This window comes from Bombina bombina, chromosome 8 (genome assembly GCF_027579735.1).
Source record: "Bombina bombina isolate aBomBom1 chromosome 8, aBomBom1.pri, whole genome shotgun sequence".
NCBI lineage: Eukaryota > Metazoa > Chordata > Amphibia > Anura > Bombinatoridae > Bombina > Bombina bombina.
The window spans coordinates 242,248,519-242,271,112 of NC_069506.1; the positions used below are offsets into that span (position 1 = coordinate 242,248,519).

Here is a 22,594-nt window from a genome sequence, read left to right on the forward strand (position 1 = left end):
ACCATTTGTCTCTGTGGGCAGTGGGTGGGAGTGACAGTGGGACAGGAGAGGCATTGGGGGGACCCACACAGAGATACTGTAATATGTGTGCACTGTGGCTGTCAAGTGTATGCACACCCCGAGCAGTTTCTCTAACCAGTTATTGCTTTGCTTAGGGCCTAAGCAAAGCAATAACTTGTTAGAGAAACTGTGCTTGGGGTGTGCATACACTTAAAAGTCTTAGGGTGATATTGTGCCCCACAACCTGATTCTCACAGGCAGCACACTCAGCGTGACTTACTATCCTCTCTGCAGTGCAGGCTCACAATTCTTTTGTTTATGACTTGGAATGGTCATGGTCTGATAGCTCTTTGCTACTAACTGGGGTTGTGTGGGGTGTGGAAAGCACTAGGCAGTTTTCAATCACGGAGCTCAGCTACAGAGAGGGTAAAACAGTGGTGAGCGAACAGCTGAGATTCAGCAGAGGAAAAAAAAAAAAGTGTGAAAAATCCTTTCAGTCAGTTTTCTTTTCCTCTGCTGAATCTCTGCTATTCTCTCACCAATGCTTTACCCTCTCTGTAGCTGAGCTCCGTGATTGAAAACTGCCTAGTGCTTCCCACACCCCACACAGCCAGTTAGTAGCACAAGACAAAAAGACAGAGTAATATGTAAGAGCACTTTTTAAATATATACTTCTACTTAGTGATGCATTAGTTTTGGACTTTAATTTGTGGTAGTATTTTTAAAAAATACATTTTATATTTTCCACTTTTTTAAATGTGTATGCTGTATATTGGGTGCAAATACCTGTTAAAGATGACTATGCAGATTATATCCTTCTATGTATGGCCCCCATAGTTTACTAATGACAGCCGAAATGCCCAAACTATATTTGATATCAGACAGAGGCAAGGCCTTTGCAGTTCCATGTGCTTTCTGTTTATGGTTTTTGAAACATTGCACAGTGCTCAAGATGGTTTCCAGAAGGTTGTGTATCTCTTTGCTCTGTGAGTTGCCTCTGGTGTATAACAGTAGGTTAATATTTTAGAGTAAATCTAATTAAAAGCAGTGATAGCAAAGAACAAAATGTATTGATGAAGAGTATTACTATGTACAGTATATATTATGTTATTAAGCAATTACCTTATCCAAATATCTGCACCATATAAAATGGCAACTTTAAAGAATGTAATGGAAAGTCTTGGAGCGTGTGTGTGGGGGGGGGGGGGGCGTCATTTTGTTCTCTGACCCAGGCAGCACATTGTATTGAGGCAGCACTGGCTATATTAGTTGAACTTCAAATATCACAAACACTTTAAAGTATTTTCCCATAGCAGGGCCGGACTGGGAAATCAGACCAGCCCTGGAAATTTGTATAGACCGGCCCAGCCCAACCCAGCCCACCTCTGAGTCAACGCCGCCCCCTTCAGCTTAGCCATGTCCCCTCAGAGATTAATGTCAGTCAGAAACATAGAACAGGCATTTAAATAGTTAATAGTATACAGGTAGAAAGCGTCCCCGCCGCCGCAAAGTCTTTAGCCTACAACTGTGTATGTGTGTGTGTATGTGTCTGTGTGTCTATGTGTGTGTGTGTGTGTCTGTATATATGTGAGTGTCTGTGTGAGTGTGTGTGTGTCTGTGTGAGTATATATATGTATGTATATATATATATATATATATATATATATATATGTGTGTGTGTGTGACATTATATATACAAAATATTAACGCCTAGATTTAGAGTTCTGCGTTAGCAATCAAAACCAGCGTTAAGGGGTCCTAACGCTGCTTTTGGCCGCCTGCTGGTATTTAGAGTCAGTCAGGAAAGGGTCTAACGCTCACTTTCCAGCCGCGACTTTTCAATACCGCAGATCCCCTTACGCCAATTGCGTATCCTATCTTTTCAATGGGATCTTCGTAACGCTGGTATTTAGAGTCTTGGCTGAAGTGAGCGTTAGAACTCTAACGACAAAACTCCAGCCGCAGAAAAAAGTCAGGAGTTAAGAGCTTTATGGGCTAACGCCGGTTTATAAAGCTCTTAACTACTGTGCTCTAAAGTACACTAACACCCATAAACTACCTATGTACCCCTAAACCGAGGTCCCCCCACATCACTGCCACTATAATAACAAATTTTAACCCCTAATCTGCCGACCGGACACCGCTGCCACCTACATTATCCCTATAAGCCCCTAATCTGCTGCCCCTAACACCGCCGACACCTACATAATATTTATTAACCCCTAATCTGCCCCCCCCAACATCGCCGCTACATTACCTACACTTATTAACCCCTAATCTACCGGCCGGACCTCGCCGCCACTATAATAAATGTATTAACCCCTAAACCACCTCACTCCCGCCTCGCAAACCCTATAATACATTTTATTAACCCCTAATCTGCCCTCCCTAACATCGCCGCCACCTAACTTCAAGTATTAACCCCTAATCTACCGACCGGACCTCGCCGCTACTATAATAAATGTATTAACCCCTAAAGCTAAGTCTAACCCTAACCCTAACACTCCCCTAAATTAGATATAATTTAAATCTAACGAAATAAATGATTTCTTATTAAATAAAGTAATCCTATTTAAAACTAAATACTTACATATCAAATAAACCCTAATATAGCTACAATATAACTAATAATTCCATTGTAGCTATTCTAGGATTTATATTTATTTTACAGGCAACTTTGTATTTATTTTAACTAGGTACAATAGCTATTAAATAGTTATTAACTATTTAATAGCTACCTAGTTAAAATAATTACAAAATTACCTGTAAAATAAACCCTAACATAAGTTACAATTAAACCTAACACTACACTATCAATAAATTAATTAACTAAACTACCAACAATTACCTACAATTAAATCAACTAAACTAAATTACAAAAAAAACAAACACTAAATTACAAAAAATAAAAAAGATTACAAGAATTTTAAGCTAATTACACCTACTCTAAGCCCCCTATAAAAATAACAAAGCCCCCCAAAATAAAAAAATGCCCTACCCTATTCTAAAATAAAAAATTAACAGCTCTATTACCTTACCAGCCCTTAAAAGGGCTTTTTGCGGGGCATGCCCCAAAGAAATCAACTCTTTTGCCTGTAAAAAAAAAAACATACAATAGGGAGTACGGCGGTTTAGGAGTTAATAGATTTATTATAGTGGCGGCGAGATCCGGTCTGCAGATTAGGGGTTAATAAGTGTAGGTAAGGTAGCGGCGACGTTGGGGGGCAGATTAGGGGTTAATAAATATAATATAGGGGTCGGCGGTGTTAGGGGCAGCAGATTAGGGGTTCATAGGGATAATGTAGGTTGCGGCGGTGTCCGGAGCGGCAGATTAGGGGTTAATAATATAATGCAGGTGTCAGCGATAGCGGGGCGACAGATTAGGGGTTAATAAGTGTAAGTTAGGGGTGTTTAGTCTCGGGGTTCATGTTAGGGTGTTAGGTGCAGACTTAGGAAGTGTTTCCCCATAGGAAACAATGGGGCTGCGTTAGGAGCTGAACGCTGCTTTTTTGCAGGTGTTAGGTTTTTTTTCAGCTCAAACTGCCCCATTGTTTCCTATGGGGGAATCGTGCACAAGCACGTTTTTCAAGCTGGCTGCTACCGTAAGCAACGCTGGTATTGAGAGTTGAAGTGGCGGAAAATTATGCTCTATGCTCCCTTTTTGGAGCCTAACGCAGCCATTCAGACAACTCTAAATACCAGCGTTATTTAAAATGTGCGGGGGGGGGGAGGGGTAGCTAACGCACCCCTTTGGCCGCAAAATTCTAAATCTAGGTGTATGTTTTTTTGTTTCTCACAGATTCATATAGAACACAGTATTTCTGATGCAGATATGATTTCTGGCTAAATCACAGCAGTCAGAATATTATCCATGGAAGTTATTTTATCCTCAACAGAACTCATTAGCATCAGCAAATAGTCTAAGTGGTTGACAAGTGGGGGGGGGGAGTTGGCACAATATGGGTGCATGACTGGGCATTTAAAGGGCAGGGTGTTTTTTGAGTTATGGGAACTCAGTGGGTGGGAAAAAGCAGAATTGCACCCAAATTGTTACTAAGAACTTAGGTTGGTTTCTGGCTTTGGCAATGTGATGCCAATGTCTCCACCTAGACTAACCACAAAGTAGCTTATTTTGAGGAAATATGGGAAAAGCTGTTAATAAATTAATTGTACATTGCATGTTCTGTCTGAGCCATATTCATTCCTCACATTTGTGATTGTGACTCTGCAGGGGGCCTGTACTATACGCAGGGCAGGTCAGTCCATTTGTATCAGTCTGACAGTCTCCATGACTTGTAGCATTTAAATCAGGGCTATCCAGGCTTCTCACATGAAGGGCTACTTAATGGAATATTATCAATTGGAATAATATCCATTTTTTTTTAAACACTGCCAACCAAGCAAAAACATGTATTGTAATGTGTACTTATATAAATATCATATGTAAGCCCCCAGGACTTGTTACCTAGCTCCTTCCTGTCTTCCACTTCATTAAGAGTCCTGCCCTGACTCTCTGCATGCGCTCACATAGTGCTGAGCGCTCATAACCTCAGCCTTCTTCCACAGTAAGTCCACTACTGCATACTTGAGCACGCTGCATGCAAACCCCCCCCCCCCCACACTCCCGCCCCCCCCCAAGAAAGTAAAAAAAAAGTTAAATAATAAAATTAAAAAAATTAAAATCCTTTTTTTGTTGCGTGATGCTCTGACAGTGACTGCAGCTGCCAGGAAAACCCTCAAACTACTTCCTCCCGCGCTGTTAGTAACTGCCTGTCATGTGTCAGTGTCTGCCTCAGCGCGCCTTTGAGGCACTGCTAGCTTACCTTTCAGCAGCGCCGTGGGATCTTTCCATTCCCTGTCTGCTCAGCGCCTCACCACCTACCGGTAACCGCTGGACCGGCCCAGTACCTCAGACCCGTCTCCCTCGCAAACCCCTCCCCCCTGGCTGGCATCATTTACATGACATGTTTACATGATGACATCATTCATTCACAAACAATCATTCATAGCCTATGAATGATTGTCTGTGAATGAATGTCAATATGTCATGTAAATGATGCCTGCCTGATGAGCTCAGTGAAGTCTGCCTCTGCTGACTGCTGTGTGTATGCTCAACTCACAGGCCAGCCGCTGCACCCCCAACCCGCCTCAGTCACAACAGTGACCGTGCTCTGCTGCTAGGTGCTGCTGCTCGCTCTTCTCCTCCACATCACACGCTGCACCTGTCGGCCCCTGACTGCCCAGCCCACCACTATTTTTCCCGGTATCCCGGCCGCCCAATCCGGCCCTGTCCCATAGACTTCAATGGAGCTCAAATACTTCAAAAAAAACATTCTCACGTGCTAACCCATCCGTGTTTATTCAAGTGCACTAAACCCAACGTGATATATGAATATTTTACATTCTAATGTTCTTCACTTTGAAGAATATGTTCTATCTATTCTTCAACAAATATTTCTATATATTATCAATGGGTTTTTTATGTTAAAATTGGAATGTGAAATAATTAAAGTACCTACATAGTTAAAACCATTATTAAATATTAATATTGAATGCTTTTCAGTTTTTGGATGTATTTGACTGTAAAGGGCTCCAATGCACATGCATATATGTGTGTACATATATATCTTTATGTGTTTGTATGTGTATATCTGTAAATACATATATAAACGCATAAATACATATGTACACACATATAAACGTATATATATATATATATATATATAACACACAGAGAAAACCCAGCACTCACTTACAAGCTCTCAGCTAAGATTTAAAAGCAAAAATGGAAAGGTTAGTTACCGCATCTGGCCAAATGGGACAAGTCCAGGTACCTCGTCAAGGTCCTTTCCAATACCTGGGACCCTAAAACAGCCACACAATGCAAGCTTTCAAATCCAAACAAACTGGGAACAAGGGAAGGGTGCACAGGCATATGTAATCACCCTAGACATATACAAAACACGGAAGGGAACTGCACTCTCATAACGGACCGGGTACACATCCCATGACCCTGCAACATGCTCAGCCCTGGGTGCCACTGGCACTCACAGGAAGCTGTGCTGTCCCCAGAGTCACAGGCAGTTAACCCCATACAGGTCTGGATGCAAGAACCATAGGGCAAATTACAAAACAAATTATTACAACACACAGAGAAAGTCCAGCACTTACAAGCTCTCAGCTAAGATTAAAAGCAAAAATGGAAGGGTTGTTTGCTGGACTTTCTCTGTGTTTTTATATATACAGTATATACATTTAGGGGTTTTAAAAGGCGTTTTGATGTGTCAGTTTATTCATTTTTATTTTTATGTGTGATTTTAACTTAAAAACAAACTACTCTTTATTTTTAACTGGCGTAAGTTACTTGCGGCGCCAGAAATGTGTAGCTGAACACATTTTTTAACCTCGCCATTTTGGAAAACTTACTTCAGTATATCATATTGCGGCATGTGTTATGTGATTCACCCGATGTGCGAGGTGAATTTATAGACGACGTGGGTTTCAGCAGTTGCGCTGAAAATTACGCAATATATGTGATTGCGCCCCATATCGTTAGTGCCAGTTGTAATCTAGCCCTAAACTGGAGATAGTTCACATATGTATGTCTTTTTTTTTTTTTTTTGGTTTATTGAAACAAATAAAATACTATACAGAAATAGAGAATTACAGTTTGTTGGATATAAATATGTGCAAAAGAATGTACCGAATGCAAATAAAACTTACAAAAGATAACTCCACATATAACTTATAAGTACAATTACTTTTATAAAGTGCGGGGTTTAGCAAAGAGAAGTAGATAATTGTTAAAGAGATTATATGAAAATCGCCTTAAAGGCATGTCTGATGTTAACTATATGGTTACTGTTCCAATATAATCAATTTTGTGAGGAAATATATTCCTCTCATAGAAAGGACATTGATAAATACAGGGAGTGCAGAATTATTAGGCAAGTTGTATTTTTGAGGATTAATTTTATTATTGAACAACAACCATGTTCTCAATGAACCCAAAAAACTAATTAATATCAAAGCTGAATATTTTTGGAAGTAGTTTTTAGTTTGTTTTTAGTTTTAGCTATTTTAGGGGGATATCTGTGTGTGCAGGTGACTATTACTGTGCATAATTATTAGGCAACTTAACAAAAAACAAATATATACCCATTTCAATTATTTATTTTTACCAGTGAAACCAATATAACATCTCAATATTCACAAATATACATTTCTGACATTCAAAAACAAAACAAAAACAAATCAGTGACCAATATAGCCACCTTTCTTTGCAAGGACACTCAAAAGCCTGCCATCCATGGATTCTGTCAGTGTTTTGATCTATTCACCATCAACATTGCGTGCAGCAGCAACCACAGCCTCCCAGACACTGTTCAGAGAGGTGTACTGTTTTCCCTCCTTGTAAATCTCACATTTGATGATGGACCACAGGTTCTCAATGGGGTTCAGATCAGGTGAACAAGGAGGCCATGTCATTAGATTTTCTTCTTTTATACCCTTTCTTGCCAGCCACGCTGTGGAGTACTTGGACGCGTGTGATGGAGCATTGTCCTGCATGAAAATCATGTTTTTCTTGAAGGATGCAGACTTCTTCCTGTACCACTGCTTGAAGAAGGTGTCTTCCAGAAACTGGCAGTAGGACTGGGAGTTGAGCTTGACTCCATCCTCAACCCGAAAAGGCCCCACAAGCTCATCTTTGATGATACCAGCCCAAACCAGTACTCCAACTCCACCTTGCTGGCGTCTGAGTCGGACTGGAGCTCTCTGCCCTTTACCAATCCAGCCACGGGCCCATCCATCTGTCCCATCAAGACTCACTCTCATTTCATCAGTCCATAAAACCTTAGAAAAATCAGTCTTGAGATATTTCTTGGCCCAGTCTTGACGTTTCAACTTGTGTGTCTTGTTCAGTGGTGGTCGTCTTTCAGCCTTTCTTACCTTGGCCATGTCTCTGAGTATTGCACACCTTGTGCTTTTGGGCACTCCAGTGATGTTGCAGCTCTGAAATATGGCCAAACTGGTGGCAAGTGGCATCTTGGCAGCTGCATGCTTGACTTTTCTCAGTTCATGGGCAGTTATTTTGCGCCTTGGTTTTTCCACACGCTTCTTGCGACCCTGTTGACTATTTTGAATGAAACGCTTGATTGTTCGATGACCACGCTTCAGAAGCTTTGCAATTTTAAGAGTGCTGCATCCCTCTGCAAGATATCTCACTATTTTTGACTTTTCTGAGCCTGTCAAGTCCTTCTTTTGACCCATTTTGCCAAAGGAAAGGAAGTTGCCTAATAATTATGCACACCTGATATAGGGTGTTGATGTCATTAGACCACACCCCTTCTCATTACAGAGATGCACATCACCTAATATGCTTAATTGGTAGTAGGCTTTCGAGCCTATACAGCTTGGAGTAAGACAACATGCATAAAGAGGATGATGTGGTCAAAATACTAATTTGCCTAATAATTCTGCACTCCCTGTAATCATCTAAACGCTTTGAGAGCACAAAGGGATATTTCTCTAATAGGAGTGAGGATGATACAAGATATTTCAAATTATCTACTTCTAATGGCATATAGCTAAATCAGTAAGTTTATGATCTAACTGAAAAATAATCTGTAGAAACCCATGATTTAGTAGTGCGTTATTTTTTTATTATGATTTTTATACTATTGTTATATATATATATACATACAAAATTTATAAGTATTATATACATATTAGTACAAAACAAGTGGAATGAGAATGCCAATATATACAAATTTAAATGGTAGTGTATAAAGTATTAGATATCAAATCCCCAAAACAAGTGGGGTACACAGGCAGCTTCCTCTTCAAATATACTGTTGCTTGAACAAGTGGCATCCAATCTAAAAGTCTTAAACAGGAATAGGGCACCTCAATAGTGTGATATTTTCAGACCTCAAAGGTAGTTAAAGGGACAATCTAACCAAAATTAAACTTTCATGATTCAGATAGGGCATGCAATTTTATACAACTTTCCAATTTACTTTTATCATTAAATTTGCATTGTTCCCTTGGTGGTATTTTTGAAAAGCTAAGCCTAGCTAGGCTCAATCTGATTTCCAAACCGCCCCTTAGCTCACAACATTTTGAAATTTTTTTACAGTTAGACAGTACTAGCTCATGTGTGTCATATAGATAACATTGTGCTCACTCCCGTGGAGTAATTTAGGAGTCTGCACTGATTGACTAAACTGCATGTCGGTCAAAAGTGCTGAGATAAGGAGGCAGTCTGCAGAGGCTTAGATGCAAGGTAGTCACATAAGTAAAAAGTGTATTAATATAACAGTGTTGGTTAATGGTTATGCAAAACTGGGGTATGGGTAATAAAGGGATTATCTATCTTTTTAAACAATAAAAATTCTGGTGTATACTGTCCCTTTAAGTAACAAAGAAACATACTCACAGATTCATAAGCACCTAAATAGTTCTGATCATGCACAGCTGGCTTAAACCTCCCGAGAGATTCCTGGTGTGGAAAGTTGTCACAACTGCTAGTATCTGAGAAGGATAGATAGCCCAAACCAGATACTGCAGGATGATCGATGGTACTCTTTCTTGTCAACAAACTCAGATCAGCAATAAAGTGTGATAAAAATACTTTAATTCAAATTTGCTTAAATCATAAAATAGTACTTAGCCCTCACAACACGTTTCTTGGATTTACCGTTTCTCCCCCGGTATTCTCTCCCTGTACATCGCCACCATCATCCCCTTTTGTAGAGCAGCCAGTTCCACCAGTAGTGCAATCTCTGTCAGTGATCCCTTGCAGCTCCAGGACTGCCATCGCCACCCCCACCACTAACAGTTTCACCAGTAGGTAAGGAAAAAGTGTTCAGGGAGAGCAAAGAGAATTAGTGGTACCAAATGTAAAACCACAGGCAAGAAACCTTCAACAGCAGTAAAAGAACAGGCACAGGCAGAAACTGCTTCATGTCACCCAGAGATGAGGGACAAGTTTTTCAGTATTGGAGATGGGCACTTTGCTAAGTGTAAATTGTGTGGCAATGAAGTTAGCCGTGGAAGAGTATTAGGTAATCTCACCATCTCTGGGGTGAGCCAACATTTCTGCACTCACCACAGGGCTTTGTTATTGAGTTAAGAATGCAGGGCCAGCATCAGCAGCAACAGCACAACAATCTCTGTATCACAGCTGGCAATGCCACCTACTCGGAGCAACTCTACCAGGAGTGGTCAGGAAATGGGACAAGATATTGATGGCAGTTAGAGTCAGGTGCTGCATTCAACATCACAGTGATGTGTTCAGCCCACCTTAAAACATTTTTGGGGTTTTCACTCTACGGAGATGTCGAGAAAATTAACCCGTCTGATAGGTCAGATGGTAGCTATCAGTGTTGAGTCCTTTCTGACTGCACACTTGTGGCTGCCCAGGGCATCTGATGAGGGTAGTGATGCTGTTAATTGTTGTGGAGAGACAGATAGATCCGGTAAGGGAAGAAGCGGGTCTGTAGATCAGCAAGGGTTCCGGTCACGCCTCCTCCATGCTGAGGTGTTGGATAAGCAGCATACCACAAACAATATATTGCAGGTTCTTAGAAGGATGGTGGCATATTGGGTAGGAGAATACACAGGCATGATTGAGGAAATGGGTGTTGTAGACAAAGATGGAGCAGCCAATATGGCCAAGGTCCTTTGTGATGGTTACTTTATCGGTGTGCGTTTACTTAAATGATACAGAAGGACTGCAGGCTACTTTCACCACTGTGTTAAAGTCATGTCATACCAGTTTACTTTTGTTGTTAAAACAAATATTTTGTGTGTTTTACATTGGAATTAATGTAATTGAAGAAATTTCATTTTAAACAAAAATTCTTATCCAAGTCTTCAGATGAACCAAATGTGTCCATTCCCAAAATTCTGAGAACCCGAATAGGGACTAGTTTCCATTGAGGTAGTAATGTTTAGAAACTGGCGATAAAAAATATTTATCTCCATTAAAATTTCCGAGCTTTACCACCTCAATGTAAACTAGGCCTTAGTTGAAAAATCCAAACAAAATCTTTCAGCTGAACAGATTTTATTGACCGTGTAGATATCTAAAATGTTCTCCAATGTATCAAGTCCCTTGATGTGTTGAATTCAGTAAGTGTAAAATGGTCCTGGAAACCTGTTGAAACATTTTGAGAAATTGAAATATGATCACTTTGAACAGGATTGTCCCATGTTAAGTATAGGGTGTGCTATCGCTGAGCCAATTACGCATTTTGAAGAAGCACATAGAAAACCCACAATTGTGATCACCTCAATAGGAATAATAAATTGTCTGATAGATTGCAATTGAGGCCTACATTGGCTAGAGAAGTCATAACTACACTTAAATAAAATATGGTATTTGCATTCATCAAGTTTGTATTATATTTTTTCTACCACTCTCACTTTATAATGTGCTGTTTTCTGTTACCGTTCTCTTCTATTCTAGCCAATGGCAGTCTGAATTAGAGATTTGCAAACATTCTGCGAGTGCAGACGATGCCACTCAGCATCTGAACAAAGATGTGGTTTGTAAGGGGCTCGTATAATCAGGAATGTCATGTACTTCTGGCCTTTGTTCTGTCTTTATTGTGGCATGGTGAGTATGAACAGCTGTGAGTGATATATGAAATAGTACAATGTGCAGAATATAACTACACAATATCTGAATAGACCACCCTTACTGGTACCTGTTTTCATTTAAGCAATTATGACTAGCAAATTGTTTGCTATCAGTGGTACCTATAAAGGGACATAAAAGTAAAAATCATACTTTATACAACTTAAAAAAAAAGCTTTTCAATTGACTTTTATTTTCAAATGTATTTTTGTATCTATATACTTTGTTGAAATTCAGCTCCTTTACAGCATTCTAAAACGCTAGAAGCTGCCATATAATGCACAACACATGTAAAAGCTCCTGAGCTGACCAATGTATTCTGTCATAAAAAGAAGAAATAAATTAAATAGATTTATGTTTTACCAATGTATGATGTATTATAGTCTTAAAATTTCAGTTTTGACTTCCATATCCCTTTATTTTTTTTATTTCAAAATCATATATACATTCATTCACAATGTGGCACTTGCTGGTCCTTTTAATCTTACATTTTATTTGTGTAACGTTTCAGGGACACACTCCCCTTCCTCAGACAAGAGTGTACATAGAGCTGCATCTTTGACTTCTATACCATTACCTGTTGGCACCCTGGTGGTTGGTTTTGAAGGTGTAAGTGTGCTCTATTGTGGATTATATACTGTATATACTGTATATATACTGTATATATATATATATATACAGTGGAGGAAAAAAGTATTTAGTCAGCCACCAATTGTGCAAGTTCTCCCACTTAAGAAGATGAGAGAAGCCTGTAATTTTCATCATAGGTATACCTCAACTATGAGAGACAAAATGTGGAAACAAATCCAGACAATCACATTGTCTGATTTGGAAAGAATTTATTTGCAAATTATGGTGGAAAATAAGTATTTGGTCAATATCAAAAGTGCATCTCAATACTTTGTTATATATCCTTTGTTGGCAATGACAGAGGTCAAACGTTTTCTGTAAGTCTTCACAAGGTTGTCACACACTGTTGCTGGTATGTTGGCCCATTCCTGCATGCAGATCTCCTCTAGAGCAGTGATGTTTTGAGGCTGTCACTGGGCAACACAGACTTTCAACTCCCTCCAAAGGTTTTCTGTTGGGTTGAGATCTGAAGACTGGCTAGGACACTCCAGGACCTTGAAATGCTTCTTACGAAGCCACTCCTTCATTGCCCGGGTGGTGTGTTTGGGATCATTCTCATGCTGAAAGACCCAGCCACGTTTCATCTTCAATTTCCTTGCTGATGGAAGGAGGTTTGCACTCAAAATCTCACGATACATGGCCCCATTCATTCTTTCATGTACACAGATCAATCATCCTGTTCCCTTTGCAGAGAAACAGCCCCAAAGCATGATGTTGCCACCCCCATGCTTCACAGTAGTTTTGGTGTTCTCTGTCCTCCAAACACGACAAGTTGTGTTTCTACCAAACAGTTCTACTTTGGTTTCATCTGACCATATGACATTCTCCCAATCCACTTCTTGATCATCCAAATGCTCTCTAGCATACTTCAGACAGGCCCAGACATGTACTCGCTTAAGCAGGGGGACACGTCTGGCACTGCAGGATCTGTGTCCCTGGCAGCGTGGTGTGTTACTGATGGTAGCCTTTTTTATGTTGGTCCCAGCTCTCTGCAGGTCATTCACTAGGTCCCCCCGTGTGGTTCTGGGATGTTTGCTCACCATTCTTGTGATCATTTTGACCCCACGGGGTGAGATCTTGCGTGGAGCCCCAGATCGAGGCAGATTATCAGTGGTCTTGTATGTCTTCCATTTTCTAATTATTGCTCCCACAGTTGATTTCTTCACACCAAGCTGCTTGCCTATTGCAGATTCAGTCTTCCCAGCCTGGTGCAGGTCTACAATTTTGTTTCTGGTGTCCTTCGACAGCTCTTTGGTCTTCACCATAGTGGAGTTTGGAGTGTGACTGTTTGAGGTTGTGGACAGGTGTCTTTTACACTGATAACAAGTTCAAACAGGTGCCATTAATACAGGTAATGAGTGGAGGACAGAGGAGCCTCTTAAAGAAGAAGATACAGGTCTGTGAGAGCCAGAAATCTTGCTTGTTTGTAGGTGACCAAATATTTATTTTCCACAATAATTTGCAAATAAATTCTTTCCAAATCAGACAATGTGATTGTCTGGATTTGTTTCCACATTTTGTCTCTCATAGTTGAGGTAAACCTATGATGAAAATTACAGGGCTCTCTCATCTTCTTAAGTAGGAGAACTTGCACAATTGGTGGCTGACTTAATACTTTTTTCCCCCACTCTCTCTCTCTCTCTCTCTCTCTCTCTCTCTCTCTCTCTCTCTCTATATATATATATATATATATATATATATATATATATACATATATATATATATATATATATATATATATATATATATATATATACTGTATATATATAAAAAAAACAATGTATAAACTTGCTTAAATCACAATCAAAGAAAATAATCAAACAACACAAACAAATGTGATAGTGCACCAAAAAGGATAAATGTTCCAGGTTAGGGAATCACAATGGTAATGCACAGCAGGTGAACCTTAGAGAAAAAAAGAAGAAACACATATAGTGAAGTTCTGTGATTATAAAATATTTCTGAAGAGCCACAAATGGTACTCACATTGCCTAGAGCTTTAAAATCAAGCTCTAGATATACAGGCACATGAAACTCCTAATAGGAGACAAAGGCAAAGAACGATATCCCAGCTCCATAAGGAATAAATCAGAAGTGGTTAAAAACTTATAACATATTTATTAAAAACAAGTCACAATGCATACACAATGAGACTGCAAGCAGAAGACTGTGTGTATCATAATGTCTGGTGAATGTTGTTTATGTCCGGTAAGGAACAAGGCTCCGCCCCTTTTGAGACGTCACTATGCTCCAACGTTCGTTTCGCCAATCACAGCTTGACTTTTTTGAGAATGACTTCAAGTTAATTCTAGTGTCCTTATAAAGTTGTAACCCCACTTCTGATTGGGTCCTAGATTCTTATACAGGTGTTAGGCAGAGTCTTTTTGTCTTAAAGGTTTGGTTAAGAAAATTTGAACAAACCTTGATATATACAATACTCATCATATAAAATGCGCATGATGTAAAATGCGATCAATCTATACGTAATTAAAGATTTTTTTTTTTTTTAAATAAAATGATAAAAATTGCATAGGTCGATGCAGGAAACGAACCCATGTCCTAAAGTATCATAAAAATACTAAATGTATGACTTAGTGTCCTGTGCTATCAGGATAGTTCAAATTGAATTGAAATTTCACATATGTTAATAGTCACTACTTACAAACAATATGTCATAAGTTCCAAATTTCTATGCATCTTGAACCATCCTAATAGCACAAGATGCTAAGTCATATATTTAGTATTTTTATGATACTTTAGGACATGGGTTCGTTTCCTACATCGACCTATGCAATTTTTATCATTTTATTAAAAAAAAAAATCTTTAATTACATACAGATTGATCGCATTTTACAACATGTGCATTTTATTTTATGAGTATTGTACTCTGTTATATATCAAGGGTTGTTCCTATATTCTTAAACAAACCTTTAAGACAAAAAGACTCTGTCTAACACTTGAATAAGAATCTAGGACCCAATCAGAAGCGGAGTTACAACTTTATAAGGACACTAGAATCAACTTGAAGTCATCCTTGAAAAAGCCAAGCTGTGGTTGGCGAAACGTACGTCGGAGCATAGTGATGTCACAAAAGGGGCGGAGCCTTGTTCCTTACCAGACCTAAACAGCATTCACCAGACATTGTGATACACACAGTCTTCTGCTTGCAGTGGTCTATGATTGGGACAGTCTCATTTTGTATGCCTTGTGACTTGTTTTTAATAAATATGTTATAACTTTTTAACCACTTCTAATTTATACCCTGTGGAGCTGGGATATCGTTCTTTGCTTTTGTCTCCTATTATGAGTTTCCTGTGCCTGTATATCTAGAGCTTGATTTTGAAGCTCTAGACAATGTGAGTACCATTTTTGGCTCTTCAGAAATATTTTAAAACCACAGAACTTCACTATATGTGTTTCTTCTTTTTTTTCCCTGAGGTTCACCTGCTGTGCATTACCATCATGATTACCTAACCTGGTACATTTATCCTTTTTGGTGCACTATCCCATGTGTTTGTGTTTATATATATATATATATATATATATATATATATATATATATATATATATATATAACACCAATTCCAAAAAAGTTGGGACGGTATGGAAAATGCAAGAAAAATAACAGATAGGGGCATATGTATCAAGCTCTGTATGGATCTTGATGACCCGTGTTTCTGGCGAGTCATCAGACTCGCCAGAAACAGCAGTTGTGAAGCAGCGGTCACAAAGACCGCTGCTCCATAACCTGTCCGCCTGCTCTGAGCAGGCGGACAGACATCGCAACAATACATCCCGATCGAGTATGAACGGGTTGATTGACACCCCCTGCTGGCGGCCTATTGGCCACGAGTCTGCAGGGGGCGGCGTTGCACCAGCAGCTCTTGTGAGCTGCTGGTGCAATGATGAATACGGCGAGCATATTGCTCGCCATATTCAGCGAAGTCTGGCTGATCAGGTCCGCCAGACTTTCATAACTAGAGGCCATAGAGTAATTTGAAAATCCAATTCACCCTTTACTATATTGAAAACAAATTCACCTAGATTACAAGTTTTGCGTTCGTGTTTTAACGCTGAAAAAATGGCCATTTCAAGCATTTTAGCCTGTAACGCAACATCAGTCCAGCACCCAAAAAAAATATGTTTTTGCATGGGATTTCCATCGTACTGCCATTACAAGTTTTGTGGTGAGGCTAAAAAGCTTGCGATCCAGCCTATACCGACATGATCCATTTAGCAATCTGAGACCAGTAGTTATGAGTTTTATGCAACAAAACTGTTACACAAAACCCCCAACTAAAGTGTTACAAAATACACTAACACCACATAAACTACCTATTAACCCCTAAACCGAGGCCCTCCTGCATCACAAACACTATTTTAAAGTTATTAACCTCTACCCGACATTGCCACCACTAATAAAATTTATGAACCCCTCATCTGCCGCTCCCTGACATCGTCACCACTATACTAAAGATATTAACCCCTATTCCTCCACACCCCAACATCGCCCACACTATAATAAAGATATTAACCACTATTCTGCCACTCCTGGACATCGCAGACACTAAATAAAGTTATTAACTCCTTAACCTCTGGCCTCCCACATCACTGCCACTAAATAAACCTATTAGCCCCTAAACCGCCAGCCCCCCACATTGCAAAAAATGTAATTAAACTATTGACCCCTAAACCTAAATTGAATAAAATTGAACCACTGAATGCGCGTCACTATGTCAAAAACTGTGATGAGTTTTTAATGGATATAAGAAAAGGCGTTAAAACAATATGTAGCGCATATTATATCATAGGGAACCAGTCCATATAAACGTACAGTCTGAGTTATGGATCTCCTTATTATTTTGTTACATTGGATTTCTATAAGCTGCCACTGTGTAAAGGAATACACTCCAGACCAATACATCCCTATCGTCTGATTTAAGACGCCCTGATTGGATAAATACAGGTCATGTGACCAGAAGTCAGACGTTAAGTTTGGAACACTTAATAGAAGCGGCATACAAGCGATTACGCTAGGGAGAAGGTATCCATTGTGTTCCTTGTTTGCCATCCATCTTTACACGCATTTAAGGAGATCTGTAACTCAGACTATACGTTGAAATGGACTGGTTCCCTATGATATAATATGTGCTACATATTGTTTTAAGGCCTTTTCTGGTTATTACTGTTTCAAGCAGTTGTATTTCCATTTTAGCTTTTTTTAAAGCCGGCATCTGATATTGTGTAATTTTTTTTATGTCAGTTTTATGTCAATTTTTTAATGTCAATATTTTATATAAATATACATTACCAACTTTTTCTTACTAGCATTTGCTTTTTCTTTTTTCTTCATTATTTTTATTGAGGACTTTATAAAGCAGATACAAAATTCAAGTAAAAATACAATGTTCGAAACAAAAAGCAATACAGTATTGCTATTGTACAGTACAGTATAAAACGTAATAGTCTCCATTTTCCCCTTTATTAATAGGGATGGGCGAATGTGTTTATATCCGAATTCGAATGTTAGAACGAATGTTATTGTAGAAATTCAATTTACATAATAGAATGTTGATAAGAACGAATATTCTTAAAAATTCGATTTTCAAATGTTATTTACAGTTTTCGAATGTCACATTCAAATTCGAATGTCACAATCGAATTTGAATGTCACATTCGAATTTGAATGTTACATTCGAATTCGAATGTTACATTCGAATATCACATTCGAATATTACATTTATAAAACCCACTTGTAGACTAGAAACACTATTTTGAATGTCACATTCAAATCAAATATCACATTCGAATGGAAAGTCACATTCGAAATATTACATTTATAAAACACAGTATTAGACTAGAAATACTATTTCGAATTTGAATGTCACATTCAAATCGAATATCACATTTAAAACACAGTATTAGACTAGAAATACTATATCAAATTCAAAAATAGTATGTTAGAATGTTATATAAACATTCGAAATTCGATTTGAACGAATGAATGTATCAAAATTCGTTTTAAATTTCAAATTTTTAGAAACATTCGCCCATCCCTATTTATTAACATGTGTAGGTCACTCTTGGACCTTATTGACAGAGGTATTATTTATTATATGGGGTTATAATAGCTCTTCTTGGGCCATCTGCTTATTTATAATGAAAAAAAGAAAAACAAAACAAACAAAGTAAAGGTCTCTCCTGGACTAGAAAACAAACTGAACTATTTTCACATCAGAGTCTAATATACTATTTACTATTCCTAAAGCCTGTGTACATGGGCTCTTTTTTGCAGTACAGCGGTTCCACCCCTTGCTCTCTCTCTATTCCCCCTCTCTTTTGCTCTCTCTGCCCCCTCTCTTTTGCTCTCTTTCTTGCCCCTCTCTTCTGTTCTCTCTCTACCCCCTCTCTATTTTGCTCTCTCTCTCCCCTCTCTTTTGCTCTCTCCCCTCTCTTTTGCTCTCTCTCTCCCCCCTCTCTTTTCCTCTCTCTCTTTTGCGCTCATCCCCCTCTTTTGCTCTCTATCCCCCCTCTCTTTTGCTCTCTCTCTCCCTCCCTCTTTTGCTGTCTCTCTCCCTCTCTTTTGCTCTCTCTATCCCCCCATTTGCTCTCTCTGTCCCATCTTTCTTTTGCTCTCTCCCCCCTCGGTTTTGCTGTTCTCTCCCCCTTTTTTTCTCACTCTATCCCCCCTCTTTTGCTCTCTCTCCCCTTTGTTTTGCTCTCTTCCCCCTCTCTTTTGCTGTTTCTCTCCCTCTCTTTTGCTGTCTCTCTCCCCCTATCTTTTGCTCTATCTCTCCCCCTCTCTTTTCCTCTCTCTATCCCCCTCTTTCGCTCTCTCACTCCCCCCTCTCTTTTGCTCTCTCTAACCCCTCTCTTTTGCTCTCACTCCCCCCCCTCTCTTTTGCTCTTTTGCTCTTGTGTTCTCTCTATCCCCCCTCTTTTGCTCTCTCTATACCCCCTCTTTTGCTCTCTCTCCCCCCTTTCTTTTGCTCTCTCCCCCTCTCTTTTGCTGTCTCTCTCCCCTCTTTTGCTCTCTCTATTCCCCCCTCTTTTGCTCTCTCTCCCCTTTCGTTTGCTCTCTCTCCCCCCTTTCTTTTGCTGTATCTCTCCCTCTCTTTTGCTGTCTCTCTCCCCCTCTCTTTTTCTCTCTCTCCCAATCTCTTTTGTTCTCTCTAACCCCCCTCTTTTACTCTCTCTCTCCACCTTTCTTTTGCTCTCTCCCCCCTCTCTTTTGCTGTCTCTCTCCCTCTCTTTTGCTCTCTCTATCCACCCTCTTTTGCTCTCTCTATCCCCACTCTTTTGCTCTCTCTCCCCTCTATTTTGCTCTCTCTCCCCTCTCTCTTTTGCTCTCTCTCTTTCCCCCCTCTCTTTTGCTCTCTCTATCCCCCATCTTTTGCTCTCTCTCTCCCCCCTCTATTTTTCTCTCTCTATCCCCCCTCTTTTACTTTCTCCCCCCTCTCTTTTGCTCTCTCTAGCCCCCCCTTTTGCTCTCTCTATCCCCCCTCTTTTGCTCTCTCTCCCCCCTCTCTTTTGATCTCTCCCCCCTCTCTTTTGCTCTCTCTCTCCCCCCACTCTTTTGCTCTCTCTCCCCCCTCTCTTTTGTTCTATCTCTCCCCCCTCTTTTGCTCTCTCTCTCCCCCCTTTCTTTTGCTCTCTCCCCCTCTCTTTAGCTCTCTCTATCCCCCATCTTTTGCTCTCTATATTCCCCCTCTTTTGCTCTCTCTCTCCACTTTCTTTTGCTCTATTTCCCCCTATCTTTTGCTGTCTCTCTCCCCTCTCTTTTGCCCTCTCCCCCCCTCTCTTTGCTCTCTCTCCCCCCCTCCCTTTCCCCTTCTCTTTTGCGCTCTTCACCCTCTGTTTTGCTCTCTCTCCCCCCTTTCTTTTGCTGTCTCTCTCCCACTCTTTTGCTCTCTCTATCTCCCCTCTTTCGCTCTCACTCTACCGTTGTATTTGCTCTCCCTCCCCCCTCTCTATTGCTGTCTCTCTCTTTCACTTTTGCTCACTCTCTATCCCCCCTCTTTTGAGCACTCACATCCGCACTGCCCCGTCCACCCCACCCGGCCCTGCCCTGCCCCCTGTCAAGCTCGGTTGGCCCCAGATTCCAGGAGGTCAGTCTGTTGAAGGCCAGGTGTGTTTGTCCTCGTGCAGTCTCTACTGCGCATGACTACTTCGGACAAACACACTTGACTTTTTATATTATAGGATAAGTAAAGGGAATATGCATAAAATTATAAGAAATGGTAAGGACTGGTAACTATAGGATTATTAGGCCAAAAGATAATTGAGTAAAAGCTGACAACCCCTCTAATAACTTTGCAAGAGCTGAGTAAAACATCAGTAATGGATGTTTTCAATTAAATATTTGTGCTTAGGATTGCATAGCAAAAATATTATAATATATTATATATAACAGGGATTTAAATATATGTTATAAACAGCTCAGGAGCTTTTAGAGAGAATTACATGAGACTCAAAGTTTGGTACAATAAGACAATGCATGACTGTATAATTGTTGGTGCTGCAGCATCAACTATGTTGCAATGAACCGCAGCCTCGGCCAACGGCCGGGGTCCACAGGGAAAAATCACATGCACACTAAACTATAAGATGTCTATATATAGCTTTTTTAGCTCCAACCTCTTTTGGTGATGTTGTAAGATGTCTATATATGTATACATAAATATGTCCTAACCATCAAATACAGCTATGTCTCTAACTATAATCCTCTTGCACAGTAGTTAAAATGGCAAAGGAAGTAACATAACATTATAGAATTAAGTAATATATTAATTCTAAGCTAATACAAAAGAGGTAGATATGAGGCAAAATAGGAACACATAATCTGGTATTATAACAATGCGGGATAAAAGCATATATGACCTATATTTAGCTAATCTATCCCAGTTGCATAAGTGTAAGGTATTTTGCCATCTTTATACGTGTCCGTGGCAAATAACTTGCCTCTAGAACTTCTCACCAGACCAGTTGTTTGCTGGTTAAGTAGCAAGTAGGTGATGGGCAAAGTCCTATGGAAAGAACAAAATTATCTCTTTCAGGAGCTTCCCGCTGCTCATGTTACAGAGTCTCTTTTGATGTGTCCTGTAAGGCTGTTGAGTGCCAGTTGTACCTTGGTAGTGTGTAAACTGGGGCACCTGATCCGCTATAGTTCCAGATTCCAGTGGAGCTGGGTTTTGGTTGTGGGGAGAGTAGATGCCTTATGTTATGGACAGTGTGTCTGCTGATCTCTGAGAGGAAGCTTTTCAGGCTGCTATGAGGGGTCGTCACAATGGGCAAGCCGTCAGCTATCTGGGCTTCTCAGGCTCTGGTACAACTCTGTTTTTGTAGTGCTGCTTTAGGGTTGGTGACCTTATTTGCTTGCATCACTTTATCATTATTCTCAGCCGTTTTGGTTGCTGTTGTAATCTGTTTTTTACACTTCATTTGGGCATCTGGTGAAGCTACATGGTGATGTGGAACTGCGCTTGTTGTCACAATTTCTGGGTCTGAGCAGTGGAGTTCCCCCATTTCCAAGGTTTTTCTGGAAAGGGATTTCTCTAAGATAGCTAGCAAGAGATTCTCCAGTTTCATACATATCCTGTCGGCATGTTGGAGAAGATTCTGACCCAGCATTTCTGCGGTCGGTCCAATAGTTATAAATGAAGGATTATGGAATGAGTGTTAGAATGCAAAAATTATAAGATGTGTGGATGGGGTCGTGATGATTTTAGATGCTTTCAGTCCCGGAGAGACAATGTAAGCCGGAGTCACCCAGAGAGGATTGCAGCCTTTGTTGTGAGTCGCCACTACAGGCCTCAGCCGTCCGATTCTCAGTTTTTAAATCATTAATACAGCAAATTCTGCAATAATTAGATCTCCACTATGTGAGGGATCAATAGAGCACTTTATTTGAAGTTGAATGCTATAGTATAGGTCCGATAATTGGCGGATTATAAGGAATTATTTTGAGAGATATAAATAAAAAGAGAGAAGGGCTCAACCTGGGAACGAACAATAGCATAATAGCTTGTTCTGTGGCTAGTTACCACCCAAGAAGCAGACTCTTTTTGCTCAACATGTGTCTTTCATAGAGAAGAACTTTCCTAAAGCATATCAGTCTTCACAGTACAGTCCAGCCCTGAAATACCAGGCAATCCCTCTCTGAATAAGAGAAACAGCAAAACCCCAGACGTACGTTTCGGCCTATTGTGGGCCTCGTCAGTGAGGTGCAGCCATATCCCTCTTTCGTTCGTTCTCAGGTTGAGCGCTTCTCTCTTTTTATTTATGCAAATTAGTCTCCCTAAGTGTGATGCGGGAATCCAG

The 22,594-nt window shown here is 40.0% G+C and overlaps 1 protein-coding gene across 1 annotated transcript in view; it reads left to right on the forward strand.

Moving 5' to 3' along the window:
* LOC128638967 (sialic acid-binding Ig-like lectin 16) overlaps positions 1 to 22,594 on the forward strand; it is a 382,221-nt gene that overhangs the window by 56,098 nt on the left and 303,529 nt on the right. The window contains 1 exon segment of the mRNA XM_053691109.1: positions 11,474 to 11,623. Coding sequence (XP_053547084.1) covers positions 11,548 to 11,623 — 76 coding nt within the window. The 5' untranslated portion in view covers positions 11,474 to 11,547.